Raw genomic sequence first — 21,763 nt, 5'->3', positions numbered from 1 at the left:
GACGACACAGTAATACCTCAAAATGATTCCACTACCAATACCACCTTTACTACCTTTACCACCTTGATTTACGTTAATTGCGGAATTACCTGCGCTCATAATCGTCGCTGAGTTATACGTTTTATTAGTCGTTAATGATCTTAGCCCGGGCACCTCTTCATATTGCTAAAGCATCACGTGAGTATATGTTTATTTCTGGCAGACGAACGATCCAACGTCGCTATTCTACAATCCTTGACAAGCACTTGCCACAATGGCATCAGAATTGATTCAACCACTTTGTGTTTTTGGACAGAACGAGAACTATTCTAGGGTATCTAAGCACAGTGTGTCTCTTACCGCATTCATTATCGGCGATAGATGAACATTCGTCAGAACACGACATGGATTACGACAGATCTTACAATGGCAGCACAACGCCATAGGATCATGCAACACTACCCCATTCACCCCTTACCTTTGCATCAGAAGCAGCCAGAATCCCTCCAGCTCCGTGACTCCGTTACTAATCCCACGGTATATGCTTTGTTCCTCGAGGACAAGGATATATGAATCTCACTATCACATCGCGGCGACTAGGTCTTTATAAATAATGCGGTAACTGTACGCCCGCGGCTTCAATGATACCCGAATCCTAGAACTACGGGGCGCTTGGAGTCCTTGGCTGTAGGTGACCATATAATGAATCCTTCATAAAAAAGGTCTAGTGTATCCACGGCCGTTCCGTAGTGGGGCATATAGTTTTGATCGAGATATATGTATATGGATAAGCGCACGGCGCAGTATAGCTATTTCTACCGCTTTCAAGTCGAGTTCCTCTATTCTCTATACCAAACACATACATTTCTCAAATCAACAAGAAACACAATCATGTCTTCCCCAGGACCTCTTTTCATTGTCGGCACCGGTCCCATGATCGGATCTCACATCCCCCGCCTTTTCGCGACCCACACTTTCACACACATTGCACTCTTTGCACGTTCTGAATCTACCCTCTCTGCATCACGCGACTTCATTGCCGCCGCAGCTCCATCAGCTAAAATCCACACCTACTCAGCTGATGTGATCGATACCTCCGGTCTAACATCCGCTCTCCAGACTGCCGTCAAAGAAGTCGGGTCCCCAGAAGTAGTAGTCTACAATGCGGCCCGTGTCAGCTACGGAAATTTCGGCGAGTACAGCGAGGCCGACATTGTCGAAGATTTCAAGATTCCAAACTTGGGATTGTACACAACTGCAAAGGTGTTGCTTCCCGGTTTGCAAGCATTAGCAAAGGAGAAACCGGAGTCTCATCCTTCGCTTTTCGTCACCAGTTCGCCGATTATTTATCAGCCTTTTGCACCTGTATTTTCACTCAGTATGGCAAAGGCTGCGCAGGCAAACTTGGTCAAGTTATTGATTGAGCAGACCAAGGATGAGGTGCATGTTGCTCTTGTTACAATTGGAGGTCCAGTCAGCGAACAAGAGCCGGTCAATAACCCAAAGCATATTGCTACCAAGTTTTGGGAGTTATGGGAGCAGAAGAAGGGAAGCAGAGATGTTGAGTTGTTGGTCCAGTAAGGAACAGTACGGCAATTCTGTGTGTATGGATCATATCAAGGGCTTGAAAACAGATTGCATTGAGCTAGACATTCTCAATTTTATGACACCAATTCATGATAATGTTAGCATTTGAGCCATCTTTTCAATCATGTTATACGTGTTTTCCTCCATTATATTTACATATAAAGTTGAGGTTTGGTGAAAGTCACTTAATCCATAGTTTTATAAACTTCCATTAATTGCAATATTACCTTCCCCAGCTCCTCTGAATTTTCAACCATTTTTCTTACACAAAATCTCTCTGTCAAAATTGTAAATACTACCCGGTATTCCTCTTTGCTCTCAATTGTCTTCCGAAAAAAGCCCACACAGTTTGGGTTTCCCCTTCCCATGAACAGAAATGTTATCAAAGTTTCATGTCGTTTCTTTCATTCGCTATTTTGGCACGCGCTGTCGCGAAGTCATGGCACGTAAGTTGATGTTCAATCCTGTCTGAAATGGACCAAAGAACAACAACATGTTATTTTGGGATTTAAGGAATTGTTAGTTGCTGATTTAATGCTTCAAGTGTACCACTCTGGTTTAGTTGATTTTAGATATTGAATTGTACATTGGTGTATATTGGAAGGTGTGTCGTGACTAAACGGTCCTGGTGTAGCGACCACTCTCTTACATAGCATCTCAAAGATAGCAGAGATAAATGGGATTACTCTCTCTCCCTCCTCACAATTTCCCGTCCTCTATTTTCACCATTTTCCTTTCGCCGGCTCTTGCCATGATGCATCTAGTCTGGTTCTTGTAGACGTATTGGACGTTAGACCTTATGCAGGAACCTAGAAATGATGTGTATGCATCATCACCCAGGCATCAGAGGCACTTCAAGCTTTCAAATAGAATAATTCATTCATATTGGCTGCTTTGTAGCGACATGGGGGCCAGCGCCCTCAGCCCAGCAATGCTACTCTGGAGGGCGAAGCCAAGGGTGATTGTACAGTATTGATGCAATATTTCTGGCAGTTCAATGAAAAGTATATAGTCTGCACTCTTCCCGTACCCAGTTTTGAGCCTTTTTTCGCACTCATCAACACTTTTTGCCTATTCATTGGCACGCTTCGACAGCCTTACTTTTTTTTTTTACAGTAACACTCGGTTAATCAGCGCCCTTAGCGCATCGCCCTCATGCAAGCTGCACGCCACGAGACAACCTCTTTGGAGGATATGGCTTCACAGCCAATCGACCAGCAAATCACTCCCCCAAATTTTGGCCTGCTTCTCTACCCTGGCATGGGTTTTGAGAATGGGGCTGATTGGGTGAGCTTTTTTTTTTTTTTACTTTTCTAACACAAGGTATTTAAAAAGGTCCGTCGCCCCGACTTAGGAGCCACGGGATTGGAGATCCAATTCGGGTTTTGGAACAGCGCGGCTACAACGTACCCCAACACCGACTTCTCCAACTTAACCGACCCAGGACCTTTTATCGCTGATTTCTTAGTCGAAGGATCGGTTGAGAACGGAAACCTTACAGGCACATACATGAATGTCTTCGGACAGGATGTTTTCAATGAATTCCCAAGCGTCGATTATACCGATGTCACCATCTCCAATAATTCGGCCCCTATGCTTGCCCCGGCTGTATACCCAACAGCATTTATCAACCCAGACGGTGCTTACTACGTACCTGCCCAAGTACCTGCTCACCAGCCTGTTCTCCCATGCGTACAACAAACACACCAACGTACTACTTGTACGCGTTGTCCACGTACCTTCTCTCGTCGATCGGATCTTCCACGCCACATGGCATCTGTTCACGGAGTAGGACGTCGCGCTCATCAGTGTCCCAGAACTGGTTGTGGAAAGACCTATAGTAGAAGTGACAAGGTTTTGGAGCATCGAAGGAAAGCAGGACATTAAATGGTTAAGGATGTTGGACCGTTTGGCTTGATATGGAACGTTTTGATTTGTGGTCGGTGGATAGGTTGTGCAGAGGAGATATTCTTTAATTTACTTGGTGTCGCGCTTTTTTATGAAAATGACTTCTCTGAGGATGATTTTCCAAGCGTGAAAGCTCAGATCTGTGATATGTTTTTGAGTGTCTCAATGGACTGATACTTAGACTTTCGGTAAGCTCAGTGACTTGAAGGATCATCACTTTGGTCGCCAATACCATGACCATATCTCAATGTTGGAAAGTCGTATTTGTACTGATTGATAGTTTGATCATTCCAGCCAAATTTACTAAAACTTTTAGCCAATAATCATTACAGGGGCTACGTGCGAGCCTGTTCACTTAGTGAGTAAAATAGAAAGACGATGTCTTGAGCGTGGTTACACCAGTCTACTCCACGAAAATCGTGTATTTCTATTGAAAATGAGCTGTGAAAAGTTGGTTTGCACAAGAGGTACCTCTCTCAAACATGATAGTCGAGGAGTTTGTACTCTAGCTTTCAGAGTAGATCTACTTGGACCGAAATAAAGTATCAAAATTAAACCTTTCGTTGGTTATTTTCTTCTTCTCAGTGACAACCGCGTCATTCAATTTGCTCGTTTTCACGAATGTTTGAGAACGTGTTAAATATTGTGGTAAATTTCAGAGTGAACTACCCATCCGAAACGGAAAGAGATTGATTATCACATGTGAGAAGTTCTTGCCTTATACACCCAGCTCTTGAAAGCACTTTCCATGAGAGCACCTTGTAACGTCGAAATATTCTATTCATTTATCTTGTCAGTTTCTTATATTACAAGAACTACAGGATCACAAGCACTACTCATTTTTGCATATCCTCATTGCAAGTCCAAGCTTTAGCCAAAGACGAAATATTGAATTCTGAGCTACATATCATTTGCGACTTTGAAGTCACGAAAATCGCCCAAAGCAAGAAGTTTCCACTCAGTTTCGGCCTCATTCATCCGTAGCCACATTCGAGAAACAGATTACTGGCACCTGATTTTAACTTTTTTTTTGATTTTTTGCATCACTATGAAATTAGCGAACTCACAAGGTGCCAATCTCATTTAATCTCCAATTGGATGTGTGGTACTAAATTCTTAACAGATCTATCTCCGCTTTTCCTCTCGGAGTCATTCATTGATTATCTATCCGATGAAGATTTCCTATATCAGAGCTCGGCACACCAGCTTTTCCCAGCACCCGAGAATAATATTTCCACTTTCCCTCAATTCAAGCTTTTGCCTCCCGAGATACGGATAATGGTCTTCGGGAAGGCTGTTCCTAATCGCAATTCACAAGTGGCGGATTTCTTCTTTCAAGTCTGTAGAGATCGTACCAAGTTTTTGGTTTCAATCTACGATGAGATATCTCCTGCGAGCCATTTACTGCCGCTTTTGAATGCCTGCAAACTCTCACGAACAGTGGTCTATGACCAGCTGAAAAACATCTCATTATCGACACCAGATCCGCACGGTACTATGAAAAGAACTACAGACGGAATACCGATCCGTTATTTCTGGGTGGATGGTAGACGTCCCATCCAAACCTATATCGATCCTGTGAGAGACACCCTGATGCTCAATATCCCGGACCTTATGTTGCTGGAGAAGCTCGGAAGAAGCATAGATCTTTCCAATGTCGAGCGCATTGCAATTACCTCATTTCCGACTGATTTCAATCGGTCAGCCCGGCATAAATTGGACAATTTTACTTTTCTACTGCTCTTTATTTCCACAAGGTGTCCTGATCTTAAAAACTTTCAGATAGTATCAATGTTTCCAGTCCACACTTTTCCAGGGCTATACCGCTTTGAAAACATGAGAGGGTACCATGTTATCGATACTGACCCAGAAATGTGGCACGGCGACTATTGGGACGATGATGGCCGCATGAGGTATCACATAAATTCCATTAGAAATGTTCTTGAAGATGCCAAAGTAAAGGAAACTGAATATCTGAGAAGTTTGGAAAATATGGAGGATAGAGACAATTTTGAATACTGGAAGAAAGTGAAGCTTACAACTGCGTTGCTTTGCAAGCTTGATACCGATTCTAATTGGGAAATTTTGGGCAAAAAGGCGCCTGAGCCTAGGCTCTACTGTTTTTCTTTTCAGGCGTGGATTTTAGCCCATGAAGATGGGTCGCCGTTGAATAAATATAAGGGGCTCGCACAGATCTTTGAAGGGGCTCCGTGGTAGACTGTGGCCGGCTAGTATCTGTTACATCCAGTACAGGATATCTCTCGAGAAACGAGCCAGGCTTTGTGAACTAAAGATGTGAGGGGATAACGAAGACTCTATAGGCTGTTAGCTCAGTTATTGCAGTAGATATGGGTTTATCGAGTAGGTTCTAAGTTTAGTATTGAGATGTATCTCATATTCACAGAAAACAATCCTGCATACATAGGAAATCATCAATGAATCAAAACGTACTTTCCCTTTCATAACGAAAATTCAGAGGGGGTGGGTGACTAGAACCCATCCAGAAGTTAGAATGTAGGTTTGTGAGGGCATAAATCTACTGAGAGATAAGTTTTAATGAAGAAATTGTTTCAAGTCCCCTTATTTTGACGAAACATTCACGTAATCAACATGTTATTTTCTGATGTACTGGAGCTTACAAGCGACTCGAATGTTGAATTTATGTAGAATTCCATTATATCTACACTAACTGTCCCTATCGAAACTTGCTACTAATATGTTTATTCATACCCGTCCCGCCCCTGCACTATACTGAACGCTTTTCCTCCTTTTCCAAACATAGCTCTCAAGTCTCGCACCAAAAGATCCGGTTTCTCATGAGAATAGAAATGTCTATCAGAATGGTTAGCTGCACAGTCTTTGTTGAGTAGAAAATGCCAGACTCGCCCTCCACTATCATTCTCAACTTCGTACACCACATTTCCAAGTGTTCTTCCCCATCGCTTTGGGACGTTCTCCAAATCCTTTGGATTGTATGCTAGGCCTAATTTCACATCTGCTGTCCATTGCTGTAGTTTATCAACCGTACATTCCTTATCCTCTGAAGTGTGCATAGTTTCATAGTAGATTCTTTGAGGAGTTCCTGGTCCTGCTGTACTAAAGTAGTATACGCTCACCCAGGTCAGAATTTCGTCATCTGACCATGGATACTCATCAGACCAATCGTGTAGTTTCTCATATATCCAGCCCAGAAGCGCGACTGGCGAATCAGCTAGTCCGTATGCTAGGGTCTGAGGCTTGGTAGATTGAAGGACATTGTAGCCTGTTTATGTCAGCTCTGGACCGATGAAGTTAAATGAGCCGTCAACACATAAAACTCTTTACCTCTACTTTCAGCCTGAAACCATTTTCTCCTCTCGACAGCTCTTTTTTCCAGCTCGCTGTAGGGCATGAACATATCTCCAATCTTTTCGATTGGATTACTAAGCAGCTTGGGAGGCTGCGCATATACCATGTTGAGATGGCTTGCTTTGCAGTGCTTCGGATACAACTTTCCTATCGCTCTGGTAATCCAAAAACCCCAGTCACCCGCTTGGGTGACATATTCACTGTACCCAAGTTTTATCATGAGCTTATTGAGAGTTTCCGCATATTGAGCCATTGCAAATCCTCTCTTTTTGACACCGGAGCTAAATCCGAAGTTTGGGAGAGATGGGGCGACGATGTGGAAACTGGGGTGCGGGGAAGATGTGGAGGCGGCGGGGCTTTGCAAGTGGGGAAGAATTTTGAGGACCTCGAGAAAGGAGCCCGGCCCTGATGATTGTTTGTAAGCATGATTGTATAGTGAGGATTCGTGGAGTCATCTTACACCCATGGACAAATAACAATGGAATAGCATTTTTGACAGGACTTTCCTGATGGAGGAAATGTATGTCTAGTTCTCCGAAACCTTCTACATCAATTTTGGTTGTAAACTGCGGGTACTCGTTAAGTGAGTTTTCTACATTTCTCCAAATCCAGGTCTTCCATTTCTCAGTCAATCTTTGGATTTCGGACAACGGAGGTCCTTGATCCCATGCTGACGCCGACTCGGAAGGCAGCTCGTCGGGGAACGTGGCTAATGAAAGTTTGGTTTGAAGGGTGTTGATCTTGTCCTGAGGGACTAAGATATTGAATGGGTGAATATCAGTCATTTTCTTAATCGATTAGGCTGACTTTTAGCTTGAGGATTGTAACTCTATATCGAAGCTTTATAAATGTAACGTAGTGACTTGTTATTATACCTTCTCCGCCACATATGAGCACCGCCACATTTGTCTGTCTCACGCCTTTTATGACGTCAAAAATGGAATTTCTGATGAATTTATAGATCGATGCCCTGATAAATGGTTGAGAGCAGATCACTTTTCATGACATGCGTTCATGTTGGAGACTTCGCGGGGACATATAGATGGATTAAAAGCCTGATACTAATGAGTATAGAATTTGACGTACCAACTCAATAATTGCTTTGCTGCTAACTCATAGTCATAGAATTACTCCTGCTAATCGCTGAAATTGTATAAGCCTGAATATACAAAGTTATGATCACAGTCCTACTTCCTATGCTGTTGTATTGACGCCCTTTGCTTTTTCGCCCGTTTCCTTTCTGCTTCTTCCTTAGCTACCTTTTCCTGCGCTGCCTTTTTCTTCGCTGCCTCTTCTCTCACTGCTTCTTTCGCTTCGAAATCTTCTTCTTTTGATGCGAATTGCCCCCCAAAATCATCTAACATCTTAAATACTTCCCAAGTGGTCTCAAATCGGACTTGATACGCAGCTCGAACAACCATTCTTGTTTCCCATCTGATATAATCTTTATTAAATAAAATGGTCTTCACGAACATTAGTGCCTGCTCTTGCTTTGCTTCCAGAGCCTCCGAGTCGAGGTCGAAGTCGCCCATTATCATTAAATACACAAATTTGAAAGCAGGAGTGCCAACTTTTGAACGGCTCTTTTTGTCATCTTCGGAGGTCTCTGGTTTATCAAGGAATGCAATTGTATCCCATAATTCCTGTAGAGACTCGGGGTTTGAAGAGAGACCCTTGGCTGATACAACTTGAAGCGTTTGGCAGAGTTTATAGTAATGTGAAAGCTCAATAGGAAGCATTTCGAGGCAGAAGAAATATCCACATATGGTTCCCTGAGCAGCTACGAAGAAGTAGGGGACGGATTCATCTGGATCGTAGTAGCACCCATAGCCTTCTTGGGAATAATGTCCATTTACTCTTGGCACCAAATCGATATATGCTCCCAACCAAGGGGCCTTGGATAATTCGACCACAAAATCGTGTTGAGAGAATGATATATCATATTCCCCTAGAGCACCTGAGGCTTTGATAGGAACGACTATTGGTTTCGGTGGACGTGTAACCTACATCTCTTTGTTTCAAACTCAATATAACCAGTGACTGATGGGACTCCTCACCTTTTCTGTAGCCATATTGATTTATGAATTGCTATATATAATATAGAGATGTATTGTTTATTTGATAAGTTTGCGGAAGAGCTTTTCACAACAAACAAAAGGCCTTCATTTGAGATTGACTAGAGTATTAGGGTGGCTCCTTCCTAGTACTAGGTCTGCACAGAAAGAAGAAGTCGGGAATGTGTAATTGAGCTTTGACTGAGCTCTGCATCTTCAGGAATTATCCTACTATACCGAAGTTGTTTGTGAAAATAACCTATGCTAAGCGTTTCGCTCATACACAGCTGGAGTGCACATCGGAGTATAGTGCAAGGAAGGTTCTTCATGATACTGTTATGACCTATTCCAAAAACAGAAATTACTACAGTAGATATTATCTGTCCCTGTGTTTCTTAGCAATTGCTTCATTGCATTTTCTTTGCTTCATGTGATCCATATCTAAGAATATTTGCATACATATGAAGAATTCAAAGAAGCTTGTATTGGTGTTATAGTTGAGATTCTCGTGAGAATCATTGGAATCTACGAAGCATGAATGGCTGGCCATGATAGGAACTAGAGTGCCAATTGATGACTGGGTCTTTCTTGAAATTTGAGAGTTGAGGTATTTCTTATTCTGGCTGAGGGACAGAGAATTGCCAGGCTTACTCAAGCGGAATTTAATGGAACCAAGCATTGCTGATTGCTGCTAGATGTATACAAACCCAGCCCAGCCATTTTTCTCTCTCAATCGAACGCCGCAGCTGTGAGTCATTGTCATAGAAAGCTTTTTCAAACCACAGAAGCAGGTAGACATGGGTTTTGGTATTGCCTTTACCCATCTCTCCGTGATTCGGTGGATGTTGATATATTCCAAGTCTCGCAAACCACTGCAGGAAGCTATGAGCTCACTCCAATCAAAGTGTGCCAGTTACATACTATGACAATTAGGATCGGTGATCAAAATTTGACAGTCCAGTGAGGTAAAACTTTGACATCCCAGGTTTTGGATCGGTCAATCAGATGGCAGCGATAGCGATGTTGGTGCACCTTAAAGAGGTTAGGTTCTGGGCACGGGGCCACTAAAAGTTTACCCCTCACTTAGCTCATGATTTTCGGACTACTTAATCTCTGTATGATTCCCAACACAATCTGTTCTTTTCCCTCCATCTTCCAGAAAGCTCGTCACTTACGTATCAAAACTAAACAAACGTTCATGTCAGTCATCTTGCACCAATTGGAGGGAAATACTGATGTTGTCTACTCATCCTAGCAAACGACTACTCGTACCAAGTACAACTCACTTCCAACAATTGGAAGTCATGTAATCCTCAGCATGGACATTATCCGCTTCGCGGATCAAGGTATCGCATCAATTGTATAAGTCACTCTCGCATGAACCGGTGTTCGATCCTGCAAATCGTCAGCCTGCCTCTCAATTACCACCTTACTCAGTAAGATGATATGAGAGTGCCGCTGATGAGGGGTCGTTCTGAGATTATACGGTTATATGAACTTGATCTGGATAATACCAGCGAAAGGATCATGCTCTTCCATTCCGTCCTTATGGACGTCACTAATCTCTCGCAGGTAACAACTTGAAAAATATCGAAAATGGCACCACCATCAGCATTGTTTACCGGAGAAACGTCTCCCGTCGACGGAGTTCAATTGAAATCAGCCTTCGACGTCAAAGTCGGATCCTCGCAGGCAGCTACTCAAGGCAAGACGCTTGCTGACCTTGCTGAGAAATGGGACCAAGGATTTACGTTTGCTCCTATTCGTGAATCTCAAGTCTCGCGTGCCATGACCCGCCGCTACTTCAATGATCTCGATACATATGCAGAGTCTGATATCGTCATTGTCGGTGCTGGATCCTGTGGTCTCAGTACCGCCTACATGCTAGGCAAGGCTCGTCCCGATCTTAAGATTGCCGTCATTGAGGCTTCTGTATCTCCAGGTGGAGGCGCATGGTTGGGCGGACAACTCTTCAGCGCTATGGTTATGCGAAAGCCTGCTGATGCCTTCTTGACTGATCTTGGTGTTCCTTTTGAAGATGAAGGAGACTTTGTTGTGGTCAAGCACGCTGTATGTTTCACAAGCTTTCGTTGTCCAGTGCACTCCAAGATACTCTCCGTATTCTTTTATCGTGCATATGATACTAATAACAGCTATGGACAGGCTTTATTCACATCAACTCTTTTATCCAAGGTTCTTGCTTTCCCGAACATCAAGCTTTTCAACGCGACCGCCGTTGAGGATCTCATCACACGTCAAACTCCCGACGGCAGCATCAGAATTGCAGGAGTGGTGACAAACTGGACACTTGTCACAATGCACCATGACGACCAGAGTTGCATGGATCCAAACACAATCAACGCTCCTATTGTCATCTCTACCACTGGACATGATGGCCCATTTGGCGCGTTCTGTGTCAAGCGTTTGGTTTCAATGAATCAGATCGAGAAACTCGGTGGTATGAGGGGGCTCGATATGAATGTAAGACATCAAAGCTTTTTTATTAATGAATACATACTGACTTTAATGTTGTAGGTCGCTGAAGACGCTATCGTCAAGAGAACTAGAGAAATTGTTCCAGGTTTGATTGTCGGTGGCATGGAATTGTCCGAGGTCGATGGTGCAAACCGTATGGTAAGTACTTCAGCTTTCCATAACCTATCGCACAAATTCTGACTAGAACGTTGTCATAGGGTCCCACCTTCGGTGCCATGGCACTATCTGGCGTGAAAGCCGCTGAGGAAGCTTTGAGGGTTTTCGATGAACGTAAAGCACAAAATGCCTACTAGGCGTAAGCACTGCGCTTGTCAAGGAGCAGCACGTGGCCCAGTCAATACACGAAGACTGTCAAGGTACATGAGAAGTATACAATAGCAATACGAACATGATATTTGCTTTGAACTCTTTGAAATATATGTCAGAAATGTGCTTGCAATACAATTCTTTGAGTTTCAGTTTCGAGGTCTCAGAGTTGTTTATCGGATATTTAATGTCTCGAATAACCTCCGAACCGACACCAGGTTCTAGATGATGCCCATCTTTTCTTCCTACCTGTTTACGCAGTATAATTCTCTGCCATCTTCTTCCATGGCTCTCTCAGTATTTATCTGTAATCTTCATTATCAAATGGGCTTAAAGATTTGTGTTACTTCGGTTTCCGCTTCTTCAAAATTTCTGCAATAAACTTTCGGTCCCGAGAATTATGCTTGTTTTAGATTTAGTCCACTAATTCTCCTAGCCACATACTAGGATCTTAACCCATTTCTCCCCTTTCACATCCAATCATAAGAATCGTCAGAATTCCACACGGATATTGACATCCTGATTCAGGGTTGAAAGGGCAGATACTGATGTGACAACCCCGCAATCGAGTAATTGAGGGTGTCATTGCGACGGTAGTTCCTTGGCACTGCCGGGCGGAATCAAGACATGCTTTCGACAACGGTGAAGAACTTCTCATTTAGGTAGCTGGAGACTGATATCCTTGATATCCGAGAGATGCGTGCGTGTTCTACACACGGGCGGTGCAGGTGAAGATTCAATGACTGGGATGAAGATCTACAGGTACAAATGAGCTGATCTTTTCCTCGTGCCAATTCCTTTATGTTCTTGATGTTGCTTTGAATTCTATCCATCTTTATTTCTTTCGAATACTGATTTGCCTTTCACTATATCACGAAACCATCATGTATTTCTCACCTCGAAATCTTCTAGTTTCTACCTCTCTCCTGTCCTCCGCGTTTTCAGCCGCCATCCGCCATGCTCCCCGCTCAGATCTCCCTTCCCGCGTGATCCACCAGTTCCCCAATCCAACCTGGCTCGAGAATATTGTGATAACCTCCAGTGACAAAATACTTGTCACTGATATCACAAATCCTTACCTTTACTATATCGACCCTACGATTTCCTCATCCGCACCAGATTCAAACGACACTGCCACACTCGTTCATTCTTTCACACCCGAACTATCTCTCCTAGGCATCACCGAAGTCGCACCCTCCCATTTTTACCTCATCACAAGAAACTTCACCCTCTCCTCAGTAGCTAGCACTCTCACCGGCGTCAACACCATCTACTCTGTTGATCTCACATCCTACACCCCCTCCACCAATAGCGGTGCCTCTGTCTCAAAAGTTGCAATCATATCCGGCGCCGGATCTCTCAATGGACTCACCACCCTTTCCGAATCCCAAAATTTGATCATCGCAGCTGATCCTATCCTCGGAGTCATCTGGTCCATCAACGTTCTCACTTCCGAATACTCTGTTCTTCTCGACCTCGCAGAGTTGAAACCACCCGTTTCCACTAGTTTGGCATTCGGTGTCAATGGTATTAAGGTTTTGACCCCTACCACTGGTGACACTAATCAAGTGTATATCTATTACACAAACACAGGTCTTACGACTTTTGGACGAATTCCGTTCTCGCTTAGCACCTTGAACGTCACAGGACCAGTAGAGATCCTTACGGATGCTTATGGAGCTGATGATTTCGCACTAGATCCTGATCAAGGAGTTGCTTATTTGGCTTATGGAACCGGAGCTAGTGTGTTGAAGATTGGTCTTGAGGGTGGTGATGTGAGTGTGGTTATTGGTGGAGAGAGTGACACGACTGGAACTGCGAATGAGACGGTTTTGTCTGGTCCAACGAGTGTTCAGTTAGGCAGAGCTGGTGATGGATTGGGTTGGGCGTATGTTAGTCAGAGTGGAAAGAATGAGGGAGTTTACACTGAGGGCGGAAAGGTTCTTGCGATTGACGTTACTGGCTCTTCTTAGATGTTAGGGTTGATTGTTGACGTGGCTTCGAGATGGATATGAATTGTGTGATAATGAGAATGAGAAATAGAAATGAGTAATGTGACATAGCAGAATAAAAAGGAATGCTTCTTGCTGGATTTGTTATCAGTGCAAGTGAGCCCGTGAAAGCGGCCAAGGCTGGTAGACTCTCAATGAAATGAGAGTCACCTTCCTTCACCTTTCGAACATTTGAACCTTCCTCAAGTGAGTTGACGGCCTTGAGTATTCTACATAAACAAAATCTTACACAGTACCTGCTTTAAAAAACCAAGGCAGGGCTTTGGTTCCGTTTCTTTCAGTTGCCGTTCTTCTTTTGTTCAACCTCCTGTATTTCAAAACAAGCTTCCGCGTTTACACTTTAACGACACACCTTTCTTCAATCAAATTCCTTATCATCGTCTCTTTGCCAGGAAAACACTTGTCTCCGATTTTCTCCGCCGCAAATACATTGTATTTCCCCCAGTTTCGTCAAGTTCCCAAAAGAATCCGTCTTTCCATCTGGGAATACGCGATTCCTGAGCCACGCGTCGCTCACATCGCTCAAGACTTAAGTCACACGAGCAACGAAATCATATGCTTTGATCCCTACAGTCCTCTGTATTAATCAAGAATCGTTCTCTGTCGCTTCAAAACAATATCGTCGTGCATTTCGTTGCTGCAAGCCTGGACAGTGTCAACCGGATGATGATACGTCGTTTGTATGGTTCGATTTTGAACGAGACTCTCTACTTATCAATTACAACCTCGCTGTTGAGCTTTGGTCGTCGCGAGAGGATCAGTTGGCGAATCGAATCAATCCTCTTCTTTCAGTAAGGTGGTTCCCGGATGACGAGGTGAAGCGCATCAGAAACCTGGCTTGGTATATGGATCGATACCGTGTTCATCGGGATGAATATATCTGGAAGCTATTTACTGGATTGAAGAAGTGGTATGTAATCACAGAACTAATGGGATCTGGAATTATTTTAGAGCCACGCAGCATCCAAAGGTCAGAAGCTTCCCTTCGTAAGGTTGCCAAATACCATCTTACACCTTCATACCACTTGTCATTCTGGGATGTGCGGGGCGAGGAACATCTAGAAGTAAAAACGTGTATTGAATCACTCGATAAAGCAAAAATGGCGTGTCGACCTATGCTGGGACCTCGAATACTTCCTCGTTATGCGTGTATTTCCTCAGTGCGCTTCAAGATGGCGTTGAGATTTTGCAGTGATGCATCATCCCTTCAAAACAATACACGTTTTCTGACTAGTGTATAACAAATAACGATTCACCCTAGATAAGACACCCATGAGAAGCCATGTTGACTACAGAATCTCATGATCAACCCTAGCCTTAAGAACAAGTTCAGAGAAGACAGAAAACGCTATGGGTCGTATACATTGGGGAATAACGAGAAACACGAGGAATACAAGGCTGAAAAGTGCGATTACGAAATGACAGAAGGTAACTATTTCGAAGATCTACACTTGCGATCCCTAGAAATTGATGGATATCCGCACCTAACTCCGCCATGGTTGCGAGACAATCGGGGAACTCGAAATTAAGCAAACATCTCGTCTTTCTATCATCATGAACTGCCGAATAGCCATGGTCAACTTAACAGCAGCTATCGAAAAGAACTTTGGTAGAACTTTCAGTTCGTTGTTTCCAGGAAGTTGTGCTCCCCAAGGTTTCTTCTCTATGTTTGCTGTCTCTGTGGGGAGGGGAGAAGCATATTTTGAGTGTTTGGCGGGATTGATCAACAAGTTTTAAGATGATGATGTGGACACTCCTTGAGACAATTAGTGATAGAATTCGAGATTTTACTACAAATTTTGATCTTCTGCCGCACCTTGTGATACCGTGAGATACTGTATCTATTAAGTGTTATTTTGTTGCAGGTTTGTTTTTCAGTCAAACATGGTTTTCCCTGCATTATTCGTGAATTTTCGATCCACGTATGTATTAATTTGGTTGGTATTTCTTATTCATTCCTCAGTGCTCATAAAGTAAACTCTCGAATCTTTTTGCCCGCCATATTCGGTCTACAATATTTGTTCAACATATGCAGCACCAGTGCCGTGCATAATAGCGCATGTGTGACCAAAAGACGTTGAAGCATCGCATGCTTTGCTGTAATCCTTTTTGGTTATTTTATCACACCGTCTGAAATGTTTTAGGTTGGATCATTTTCATGGAAGCTTGTCGCAAGTCTTGGTAAAGACTCTCATTATTATTGAGAAACTTGTGGCGGTTCGCCACCTTTTCTCTTGTGTCCAGCCCACAATATCAATTCACTTTTCGGCAAACGTGTTAGATCGATATAATATTGAATAGACTCGCGTAAGACATCGAACACCCACAGGCTGCTGGCTCAATGGTAGAGTACACGCTTCGCATTTTCAACAAATGTTTTAGCAACGGCTAGTGTGGTGGGTAATACTTAAACATCTTGGGAACCGAAATCACCCCCTGGGGAGCCTGAAAACACCCCAAGTTTGCGCGAGGATGCGTTACCCGGTTGAGGAGGCAGTCTTCATCGATCATTATCACCATATGTTGATGCGATGTATCTCCGGGGGTCTTCTGTATCAGAAGATCACTGGACGGTTGATGAAAGTTAGGTGTTGTGGGTTTCCCGCCTATCATTCAAACGATGCCGCCGTCGGACATAGATAATAGACACCCTGGGAACAATGAGTCGTACCATGCTTTAAGCAGATTCACCCTCGGTAAAAAGAGCATTGGGTCATATTATCTTTCCTGATAGACTGTTATGGTCGATTCAGGCTCTGAGCCCTCACCCCTTAAGTGTGGCACTGGGTGTTCGCAGGTTCGATTCCAGCGGAGTGAAGTACCGGATAACTAGCCCACAGATATGGCGCTATCCCCTCAGATGAACTAGTGACCTTTTTGCTCCCAAGAATGTTTTGCTCCATTTCTCTTAGCATGGGCGATAAAAGGTTTCTTGCGCCGTTCTTATCAATTTTCAATTCATGACTTTCCAATATAAACATGAAAATGGGTTCGTGATAACTTCAAAATCAATCAAGTGAGTTTTGACATGATATTTCGACTTGTGTTTGGGTGATTTGACATTCTTTTCACTTCATAATCGAAGAGGCTTGACGCTTTTTTGATTATACGCCCACAATCATATTCACGGTACTCCAACACATGAGTTCTCATATCTTTCCATATAATCAGATCATACATGAATTGCGCACATAAGATGGATTAAATCTTTTTTGTTCTTGGTTTTTACATAATTTTATTTACCTGTGACAAAAGTCCGCCCATGAAACTTCACCTCGTCATTGCAGGACTTCATTCGCCCCTCAAGCATCACATCATCTGGCTCTTCGATCATCTATCTCAATATCCTGTAAATGTTGCGACTGAAGTGAATATCTGCACATGATTGCACCAGCAAACCAGCGCACGAAAGTATTTCATACAGCTTCGTAGCACTAAACCTAGAATAACATAGACACAATGCAATACATCATTAAGGGCCCGTTCGGATCAAAAAAAAAATTGACATTAGAACAATATATTAGACATATTAGACCTAATATGGTGTTTACCGAACGCAATATTAAGCCCAATATATACTAGCTCAAATAAATGCGTTTACCGAACGCAATATTAGATCTAATAAAATATTGAGTCTAATAATCTTAAAGTGACAAATGCAACAGATTTTCTTAACCTTTCTCATACAGTGGCCAACAGCAGCTTTTGAGATCTAGTTGGGCTAATATATTTGAGAAAAAGCGTTATCTTCTTCATTTTCAATTCAACCTCGCACGTCCCAATATTACTCCAAATATATTAGCTTCATTCAAATACCAATATTTCAAATCCCTTGCCATTTTATTATTATTAGAGATTTCATCAATAAAATAAAAGATCGATCCGAACGAACCCTAAACCATACCCATTACAAAAATATCACAATCACCACCGAGGTGTAACTAACAGTAAATTATCTGGACTCTTACCCTCAGCACGCAAAGTAGTACATCGGGAGTAATCATATTAAGCCGCACGCTGTGACTTTCGTTTGCATGCCCCAGCTTGATTCGATGAGTAAGGGCCTGTTCGGATCGTTTTTTTAATTTGTTGACAAAATAATTTGTTGACTAATAATTTAACCTAAATTTTATAAATCTACAAAATATAAAGTAACAAATGTTAACAAATATTATCAAATACTAATAAAAGTTGCATTACAGATTTGACAAGGCTTAACAAAGCTATCATACAAATTTTCAAAATTTGTAAATTCACATTTTGTAACTTTTTGTAACTCAACATCAACATTCAGCAAATTACTTTTTTTCAATTTTATTATCAATATAGATTGTTGAGCAACATTTGCATTCGATAAACACTAATTTGGATCTATATTGTCAACAAATATAGCTCTACATCGCCTAAAAAATCGATCCGAACGGGCCCTAAGTGTTTTGTTTGACATGTGAATCGTGGGCACGGAATCAGTTCCGGTATCATTGAAAATTCACCTGGCTCAAGGCTATACAGTAAAAATCTCTTTGCTTCCAATAACTAGGAGAAAAATTCACTACTGTGATAGTTTCATGAGATCTGTCAAAGTCCGAAACTGGGGATGCACACAAATTATTTTTCGACATTTGATTTCTATAGTAAAGCCAGTGATTATTTCAGAGCACATGATCTACGAACTAGTCGATTGGATTGACTGAGATTTTACCATTATCATCTGAAATTTTGAATCTATTTCATAAAATTCATAAGTTATCACCTAAAATACTGATTCTGGAAGGTCTAATTCTTCATATTGGGCTTCTTCATTATTTAGCGAGATACATATATGGTCACGTGAAATGCAATATGTTCAGAAAATTCATCGATTTTTATCTAAGAAACATCATCATCATTATGAAGACGATAATCTGCGAATGTTTTTATGCTATGTAACAAAATGTTGATTCCCCGCGAAAACCCAATCCCAATGTGCGAACGAATTTGAAACATTCAAAGCATTTTTCTCTTTCCCTTGTCTACAGCTCCACCCTCAGCATTTTTTGCAGCCTCGTCCTCACCGCTATCCATTTGCTGTACCTTAGAAGACAGAACCATCTTCAAGAGTTCTGCTTTGTTGCGAAGTGGTTTGTTGCCGAACTGCTTTCCTCGCTTCTTTGGGCGACCAATGGGTTGCTTAGCTGGTTTCTCAGCCTCTTGGGCAGAAGAAACGCTTTCTTGGACACTGTTAACACGATTGATCTCATCAATATATTCTGCCAAGCCCAAATCATGATTGAAATCATAGTAATGGCTCTCACCAAGCCAATGGTATTTTCCCATTTCCTCGATGATCTCGTTGAACTCAGATAATGAGAGAACGACATTGTTTAAACGCAAGCCATTGTTTAAGTGGTTTCCAGGTATTTGTGAGCCATAGCAGGTCTGAAGAAAAGCGATAGCCTTGCCAATTTCCAAAAGTGAAATGGGAGAATCAAGGACTGTTGGTGGAAGCTTCGAGTCGACCTCTTCGTACAACATCAAGTCAAATTCTTCAGATGTGACCAATCGGTTCTCACGTCTGCGGATTTCGCTCATTCGTGCCTCAACAGAGCGTTCAAGCTCTTCCTCTTTTATGTATCGCATAATTTCTGAATTGTGTAGTTCAACGAAGTTATCCAATTGATCATCGGTGACATTAAGATACGCGACTAGATTCTTGAACGGCATCTTCTTAGTGACTTCGTGAAATAGCATGATTCTTGCAGCGGGGGAAAGAGAGTTGTAAGCAGGAGGTGCCATCAATCCCTAGAAGAACACAATAATTAGCTACATGAAACGAGTGATAGAATGTTAGAATGTTAGAACTCACAGGTGGATACCATCTTCCTTGGCTTTGATCATCGATATCAATTCCCAAATCATCCCACTCTGGAGTATGTTCCAGTCCAAAGTAAGGCGAATCAACGTCGTATTCATCTTCAGGCTTGTGAACCGAAATTTCTCCAACCTCACGCCTGGGTTCCGGAATGGAATTGGCCTGAGCTTCTACGACCGAGGCTTCAGACTCTTGCCTATGTTGTGCTGATAAATGTTGCACTTCGGTTGCTGCAGGCAAAGTAGCTCTAAGGTTCTTTCTCCACTGAATACCTCCGCTTCTGATGAGAGGAGTTGGAGTTGATGCGGCAGAAGATGGAGAACTGGAAGAAGCATGATTAGGAGTGCTTGGTGGAGGTGTGCTAGGTACAGTGGCAACAGTCTGGCTGTGGGTGGAGGTTTCGATTTGAACGGATGGAGAGTTAAATCTCTCAGGCATCTTGCGATTGCGAGAAGGACGATTGTTTGAAGGCATGATGAAAGATGGATGTTACTCGAAAACTCGAGAGACAAAGGCTGGGGTGGATATGGTAGAATTTGTTGTAAAGGTAAAGAAATAAAATCGTGGGAGGCAAAAGGTTGACCTCTTAAATAGCGAGCTGCTGGATTTCAGTTTTGATTCACCCCGCACGCGCAATCGCTGGTGTCTGCCGTATCTCTGATAAATGTCACTTCCCATGCGCTCTCATCTTGCATGGATGAATTCACTATGTTAGATATCTAAGTGGATGAGCTTTGAACTTGCCGTTTTGCTGAAAATTTCCTTTTGCTCAACCAAATCGTACGTATCTAATTGGTCCAAGGGGGATATGAAGAAGTTATGAGTTAGTTGACTTTTTGAAGACGTCAGTAAATTACTTTGATGATCGTACATCTGTTGAGAGATAGCGGCAGGCCGACCGTACTACGAAGAAGTGAGCTTGTCTAATTAGCATACATGGGGCGGCGCATGGGCAAAATTATTAACAAATTCACTTCTAGAAATATATTAGTAGACAGCTTGATCGTCTCATCTAATCGTGGTATCTAACTCATAATTCCTCGGGGATTAGTTGAATTCGCTTCTTGAGGAATGACCAGTAGCTGTTTGAAAACTGAGTGCAAGATCTTTACAGTCATTAGCACAAAGGTGTGATGCTAGGTATGGTTGATCAATTGTCTCGATTGAAAGCTACAAGTATGATAGTTTTTATACACACAAGAAAGCCAGCGACCTAGCGTACATCATTAGAAAAAACTCTATCATCTCGTGCATCCAAACATTCATAGGCGCATCTTATATTCGGTGTGATATTAGCTATGGATAGACTGAATCAATAGAGAAACAGCCACTACTACCATGCGATGACGTCGTCCTCTCTTTTTGTCGAAAGTGCACCCGTAATGTTCCACTTGTAGATTTGCTGCCAGACCCTCTAACTTCATGACAATTCTACGGTGCTTATACATAAACATCTAATTTCAAATGATGGCATATTCCAACGAATTGAAGTGCTTGGAAGATAGAATCTCTAAACTGTCGTCTAATTTAAGTTAAAGTTACACGTGACCATTTCAATGGGCCAGACTATCGTCTAATCATAGGCTGAATGTTCAAATCCTTCTGAAATATCTTGTCACTCACGATTCAAATTCTTTCACTCATGTCTATCTCATCACATTCAAATCTCGTTTTCTCTATATGATAATATAATAAATTCTATTTCAACCATCTATCCGCCAAGCCCTTACCGAAACAAACACTCACCTAAGCGAAACCACCTCAAGCGATACTAAACCCACCCAGGCTCCATAACCCACCCCCAAAAATCCGTCCTCACACAATTCCCCGACTCAATGTGTTCCTCAATAGTCTCCGTCAAAGTCTTTCCCCGCTCAGCTCTCATCCTCCTAGCCTCTTCTATTTTCGCCGCGCGCATCCAGCGCCTGACGTATCCTCTGAGAGATCGAGTGATGTAAATTCTTGGGGGCCAAGGATCGGTGACAAAGTGTTCTCCCCCGGGATAGTGGAGAGGAGCTTCGCGTTCTAGCGCGAAGATGAGTTGTGGCCAGGTGTACCGGCTGGTGCGGTGGTCGAGACGGATGTTGTGCTGGGTGCAGAGGGAGAGGATGTGGGATTTCTCGCTGGGAGGGAAGGGGGTAGGGGGTTGACGCATGATTAGTTTGTTGGTGGGGTTTGGGGTTTGGAGTGTTTACTTAGTACTTACTTTTGTCTTTGGGGGA

General features: G+C 42.7%; 9 protein-coding genes across 11 annotated transcripts; 5 read left to right on the top strand and 4 right to left on the bottom strand.

Annotated features, from left to right (window-relative positions):
* Window positions 1-65: 65 nt before the first annotated feature.
* BCIN_07g06060 (hypothetical protein) lies at window positions 66-1,833 on the top strand. The gene has a single exon (XM_001549557.2). It carries the CDS (start codon window positions 757-759, stop codon window positions 1,558-1,560), a length of 804 nt encoding a protein of 267 aa, XP_001549607.2. The 5' UTR covers window positions 66-756; the 3' UTR covers window positions 1,561-1,833.
* A 1,055-nt stretch (window positions 1,834-2,888) lies between these two features.
* Window positions 2,889-3,793, top strand: BCIN_07g06050 (hypothetical protein). Its single transcript, XM_001549556.2, has one exon. The coding sequence runs from the start codon at window positions 3,076-3,078 to the stop codon at window positions 3,451-3,453; it is 378 nt and encodes a 125-aa protein (XP_001549606.2). The 5' UTR covers window positions 2,889-3,075; the 3' UTR covers window positions 3,454-3,793.
* Window positions 3,794-4,286: 493 nt separating this feature from the next.
* Window positions 4,287-6,070, top strand: BCIN_07g06040 (hypothetical protein). Its single transcript, XM_024694202.1, has 2 exons — window positions 4,287-4,544; window positions 4,598-6,070. Exons 1-2 carry the CDS (start codon window positions 4,523-4,525, stop codon window positions 5,689-5,691), a joined length of 1,116 nt encoding a protein of 371 aa, XP_024549991.1. The 5' UTR covers window positions 4,287-4,522; the 3' UTR covers window positions 5,692-6,070.
* Window positions 6,071-6,125: 55 nt separating this feature from the next.
* BCIN_07g06030 (hypothetical protein) lies at window positions 6,126-7,723 on the bottom strand. The gene is made up of 4 exons (XM_024694201.1): window positions 7,283-7,723; window positions 6,799-7,227; window positions 6,361-6,736; window positions 6,126-6,306 (listed from the first exon to the last, which is right to left on the bottom strand). Exons 1-4 carry the CDS (start codon window positions 7,605-7,607, stop codon window positions 6,195-6,197), a joined length of 1,242 nt encoding a protein of 413 aa, XP_024549990.1. The 5' UTR covers window positions 7,608-7,723; the 3' UTR covers window positions 6,126-6,194.
* A 117-nt stretch (window positions 7,724-7,840) lies between these two features.
* BCIN_07g06020 (hypothetical protein) lies at window positions 7,841-9,257 on the bottom strand. Its single transcript, XM_001549553.2, has 2 exons — window positions 8,880-9,257; window positions 7,841-8,825 (listed from the first exon to the last, which is right to left on the bottom strand). The coding sequence occupies exons 1-2, from the start codon at window positions 8,892-8,894 to the stop codon at window positions 8,010-8,012; spliced, it is 831 nt and encodes a 276-aa protein (XP_001549603.1). The 5' UTR covers window positions 8,895-9,257; the 3' UTR covers window positions 7,841-8,009.
* Window positions 9,258-9,995: 738 nt separating this feature from the next.
* On the top strand, window positions 9,996-12,173 carry Bcthi4. 3 transcript variants are annotated; one of them, XM_024694198.1, is made up of 6 exons: window positions 9,996-10,076; window positions 10,132-10,151; window positions 10,449-10,946; window positions 11,040-11,357; window positions 11,412-11,510; window positions 11,570-12,173. In XM_024694198.1, exons 3-6 carry the CDS (start codon window positions 10,473-10,475, stop codon window positions 11,663-11,665), a joined length of 987 nt encoding a protein of 328 aa, XP_024549987.1. In that variant the 5' UTR covers window positions 9,996-10,076; window positions 10,132-10,151; window positions 10,449-10,472; the 3' UTR covers window positions 11,666-12,173. The 3 variants fall into 3 exon arrangements, with proteins under 3 accessions (XP_024549987.1, XP_024549988.1, XP_024549989.1); XM_024694199.1 differs by having other exon boundaries at window positions 10,132-10,222; XM_024694200.1 differs by having other exon boundaries at window positions 10,132-10,236.
* A 246-nt stretch (window positions 12,174-12,419) lies between these two features.
* BCIN_07g06000 (hypothetical protein) lies at window positions 12,420-13,780 on the top strand. The gene has a single exon (XM_001549551.2). It carries the CDS (start codon window positions 12,563-12,565, stop codon window positions 13,649-13,651), a length of 1,089 nt encoding a protein of 362 aa, XP_001549601.1. The 5' UTR covers window positions 12,420-12,562; the 3' UTR covers window positions 13,652-13,780.
* A 4,829-nt stretch (window positions 13,781-18,609) lies between these two features.
* On the bottom strand, window positions 18,610-20,104 carry BCIN_07g05990 (hypothetical protein). Its single transcript, XM_001549549.2, has 2 exons — window positions 19,536-20,104; window positions 18,610-19,471 (listed from the first exon to the last, which is right to left on the bottom strand). The coding sequence occupies exons 1-2, from the start codon at window positions 20,013-20,015 to the stop codon at window positions 18,677-18,679; spliced, it is 1,275 nt and encodes a 424-aa protein (XP_001549599.1). The 5' UTR covers window positions 20,016-20,104; the 3' UTR covers window positions 18,610-18,676.
* Window positions 20,105-21,222: 1,118 nt separating this feature from the next.
* BCIN_07g05980 (hypothetical protein) lies at window positions 21,223-21,754 on the bottom strand. Its single transcript, XM_001549548.2, has one exon. It carries the CDS (start codon window positions 21,694-21,696, stop codon window positions 21,313-21,315), a length of 384 nt encoding a protein of 127 aa, XP_001549598.2. The 5' UTR covers window positions 21,697-21,754; the 3' UTR covers window positions 21,223-21,312.
* Between the last annotated feature and the right edge of the window lie 9 nt (window positions 21,755-21,763).

Source organism: Botrytis cinerea, chromosome 7 (genome assembly GCF_000143535.2).
Source record: "Botrytis cinerea B05.10 chromosome 7, complete sequence".
NCBI classification, from domain to species: domain Eukaryota; kingdom Fungi; phylum Ascomycota; class Leotiomycetes; order Helotiales; family Sclerotiniaceae; genus Botrytis; species Botrytis cinerea.
This window is presented reverse-complemented; position numbering and strand designations above follow the sequence as displayed.